The sequence below is a fragment of the Entamoeba dispar genome, genomic scaffold (genome assembly GCF_000209125.1).
Source record: "Entamoeba dispar SAW760 scf_1105229460707 genomic scaffold, whole genome shotgun sequence".
In the NCBI taxonomy this organism is placed as follows: Eukaryota; Evosea; order Mastigamoebida; family Endamoebidae; genus Entamoeba; species Entamoeba dispar.
In genome coordinates this window covers 8,048-11,360 of record NW_001854327.1, presented here as the reverse complement: position 1 = coordinate 11,360, position 3,313 = coordinate 8,048, and the positions used below count along the sequence as shown (strand labels likewise).

The 3,313-nt window shown below is 19.9% G+C and overlaps 4 protein-coding genes across 4 annotated transcripts in view, besides 13 other annotated features; 2 read left to right on the top strand and 2 right to left on the bottom strand.

Annotated features, from left to right (window-relative positions):
* The window catches only part of EDI_292260 (rad25/xp-B DNA repair helicase, putative), a gene marked incomplete at both ends in the record, with an annotated part of 1,875 nt that extends 922 nt beyond the window's left edge, over positions 1-953 (top strand). The window contains one exon of the mRNA XM_001733340.1: positions 1-953. This exon is cut by the window's left edge and continues 922 nt beyond it. Within this exon, the coding sequence (XP_001733392.1) occupies positions 1-953 (953 nt within the window).
* Positions 328-369: a sequence feature (AT_rich).
* Positions 541-581: a sequence feature (AT_rich).
* Positions 817-978: a sequence feature (AT_rich).
* On the bottom strand, positions 965-2,161 carry EDI_292250 (uncharacterized protein; the record flags this gene model as incomplete). The annotated part of the gene is made up of 1 exon (XM_001737592.1): positions 965-2,161. The coding sequence occupies one exon, from the start codon at positions 2,159-2,161 to the stop codon at positions 965-967; it is 1,197 nt and encodes a 398-aa protein (XP_001737644.1).
* Positions 1,103-1,151: a sequence feature (AT_rich).
* Positions 1,421-1,476: a sequence feature (AT_rich).
* Positions 1,670-1,724: a sequence feature (AT_rich).
* Positions 1,768-1,809: a sequence feature (AT_rich).
* Positions 1,910-1,953: a sequence feature (AT_rich).
* Positions 2,072-2,258: a microsatellite.
* Positions 2,259-2,325: a sequence feature (AT_rich).
* EDI_292240 (TATA-box-binding protein, putative) lies at positions 2,324-3,027 on the top strand (the record flags this gene model as incomplete). Its single annotated transcript, XM_001737591.1, has 2 exons — positions 2,324-2,448; positions 2,502-3,027. 2 exons carry the CDS (start codon positions 2,324-2,326, stop codon positions 3,025-3,027), a joined length of 651 nt encoding a protein of 216 aa, XP_001737643.1.
* Positions 2,454-2,482: a sequence feature (AT_rich).
* Positions 3,020-3,086: a sequence feature (AT_rich).
* The window catches only part of EDI_292130 (geranylgeranyl transferase type I beta subunit, putative), a gene marked incomplete at both ends in the record, with an annotated part of 977 nt that continues 749 nt past the window's right edge, over positions 3,086-3,313 (bottom strand). Inside the window, one exon of the mRNA XM_001737590.1 lies at positions 3,086-3,261. Coding sequence (XP_001737642.1) covers positions 3,086-3,261 — 176 coding nt within the window. The remainder of the gene's footprint in view (positions 3,262-3,313) is intronic.
* Positions 3,265-3,313: a sequence feature (AT_rich).

Genomic DNA, 3,313 nt, shown 5'->3' with positions numbered 1-3,313 from the left:
GTTATATTATAATAACAACATATCAAATGATTCAATCAAAAGAAATTGAAGAAATAAATAAAAAAAGATATGGAATGATGATTCTTGATGAAGTTCATTCATCAGTAGCAAAAGAATTTAGAAAAATATATTATTTAATTGAAACAAGATGTAAAATTGGAATAACAGCAACACCAATTAGAGAAGATTATAAAATTAAAGATTTAGATTATTTAATAGGACCAATATTATATCAAGAAAATTGGAAAGACTTAATTAAAGAAAAATATATTGCTAAAGTTCAATGTATTGAAATTAAATGTCCAATGACTATTCCATTTTATGAAGAATATATTAATAATTCAAAATATAGACATAAAATAATTTTAACAGCACTTAATCCAAATAAAATTGAAGTAATAAAATTTCTTATAAAAGAACATTTAAAAAGAAAAGAACAAATAATAATATTTTGTGATTCAATTATTGTTCTTAAAGAAATTAGTTATCAAATAAATTGTCCAATTTTTTTTGGTGAAAGTCCAAATAAAGAAAGAATAGATATATTAAATAAATTTAAATTAAAAGAAATTAATTATATTGGAATGTCAAGTGTTGGAGATACTTCAATTGATATTCCAGATGCAAGTGTAATTATTCAAATTAGTACAAATAATGGTTCAAGAAAACAACAACTTCAAAGACTTGGAAGAATATCTAGAATTAAAAAAAATGAAGGAATTGGATATTTTTATACATTAACATCAATAGATACACATGAAGAATATTTTATTTATAAAAGACAAATTTATATGGAAAATCTTGGATTTGAATTTGAAAATATTATTAGTAAATTAATAACTAATATGAATATTAATGAACAATTAAATTTAATTAAATATATTCTTAATGAAAGTGATAAACGTTATTTTAATTCTAAATCTAAAAAAGAAATTAATATTAATGATTTTTAATTAAAAAAATTTTATTTAAAATTTTCATGTCTTTTTTTCCAACATTTTATACTACAATATGACATTAATATTAATTTTTCTTGAAATTTAATACTTCTTATCATCATTGGATCACATATTTTTTTACAAATATGACATTTAAATGAATCATTATTAAATATTTTATTTAATGAATTTGGTATTATTATTTTTTTTAAACATTGTTGATAACAAATCCAAATTAATTTAGGAATTCTTCTAATTGGTTGAACAAGTGCAAATTTTGCTAAACATCCATACATTCTTTCAAATCTTTTATCTTGTATTTCTTTATGTTCAATAATATGAAGAATTTCTATAATTTTATCAATTAATCCTTTTCTTTCTGCATATTTAACTACTTCATTACTTTCATATCCTAATCCATTTATTGTTAAACATCCTAATGTATTACATGAAATTCTCCAATATTGTATTGTACATTTTTCTTTTATTAATTTATTTATTATTATTTCATGTATTTTATTTTCAATACATTTTTTTTGTCCAATAATACAATTTCTTGATATATTTGAATATGCTGCTAATACTGAATATTGTAAATCTGTATTATTTATTTCATTTAACATTGGTTTCATTTTTTCTATAATTCCTTTTTCAACAATAATTCTTGGATTTATTCTTGCATAATTTGCATATGTTGCACATAATGCTGTTTGAATAAATTGATCATATGGATATTTTTTTATTATTATTTCTATTTCTTTAATACATTCTAAATTAATAATATATGGTCCAACATTTGCTAATATTGAACAACAACATCTTAAAACTGTTAAATTAAATTCATATTTTCTAATTATTTTTTTAATAATTTCAATTCCTTTACTTTTTTTAAATTTACTTCTATTTGTTATTTCTAATACCATAATTGCAATACAATACATTGCTGTATTAATAATTTCAATATCTTCTTCAAATTTTTCAATTATTTTTAATAAATTTTCTATTGAAAAAAATTCATCTTCAATTGGTGGTGGAAATGTACTAATTGTAAATTTCCCTGGAACTTCATCTCCAATAAGAACACTACAATATCCTTCATATTTTATTCCATTAAATTTTTGATTTGATTGAAGTATTTTAGTTTTAATTTTAATTTCTCTTAAAATTATTTCTTTTAATTCTTGTTTATTAATTTCTAATGAACTGCGTTCATTATTATTCATATTTAATATTCTATTCATTATTTTTTTTTTAATTCATTTTCTTTCTTTCATTATATTATCTTTTCATTTATTCATAATTCATTCATTATTTTATTCTTTATAAAAATTAGATTTTCAATAAAAAAAAAAAATTAGAAAAAGAAAATAATCTTTAAAAAATAAATGTCTTCTCAATCATCTCCTATTTCTTTAACAAATAATGATTTAGAATTATTAAATAATAACAATAAACCAATAATAAAACAATTACCAGTTCCTACAAATGAAATTGAAAAACCAGTTATTCAGTTTGATATTATTTATTTAATTTTATAAATTAATCCATTATTTAAAGTAATAGAAATATTGTAGCAACAGTAGAACTTGATTGTACAATTAATTTACAAGATGTTGTTCGTAGAGTTAGAAATGCAGAATATAACCCTAAAAGATTTGGAGCATTAATAATAAGAATTACAAATCCAAAAACAACAGCACTTGTTTTTCATTCAGGAAAATTAGTTGTTACTGGTGGAAAAACAGTTGATGATTCAAGATTAGCAGGAAGAAAATATGCAAGAATTTTACAAAGATTAGGATATAATGTTAAATTTAATCATTTTAAAATACAAAATGTAGTTGCATCATGTGATATGAAATTTGCAATTTCACTTAAAGAATTAATTCAACTTGCTCCAAAAATTACTAAATATGAACCTGAAATATTTCCAGGTGTTGTATATCGTTTAGCAGATCCAAAAATGGTATTATTAATTTTTGCATCAGGAAAAATAGTATTTACAGGAGGAAAAGAAATAGAACAAATTAATAAAGCATTTAGTGAAATATACAAAATATTACTTCAAGTTGCAAACAATGATAATTAATTTTTTTTATTTGTAAAAAAAAAAAGAAAAAATAAAAATTTAATTCATTTTTAATTTATCAAAGATATGATGGTTTTTCAATTCCTATTCTTGAATCAATTGTATATTTTACTGGTAATGCTCCAATTAATGATAATCCTGTTAATGAACAAAATGTATGCATTGGATCTGGCATTGCTTCTTGATTTTTACTAATTCCTCCAAATCTTTTTGATACACAATTTTCTGTAAATGCTCTATATAATAAATTAATATTTATTTTTATTTTATTTTTTTTAATATTTAT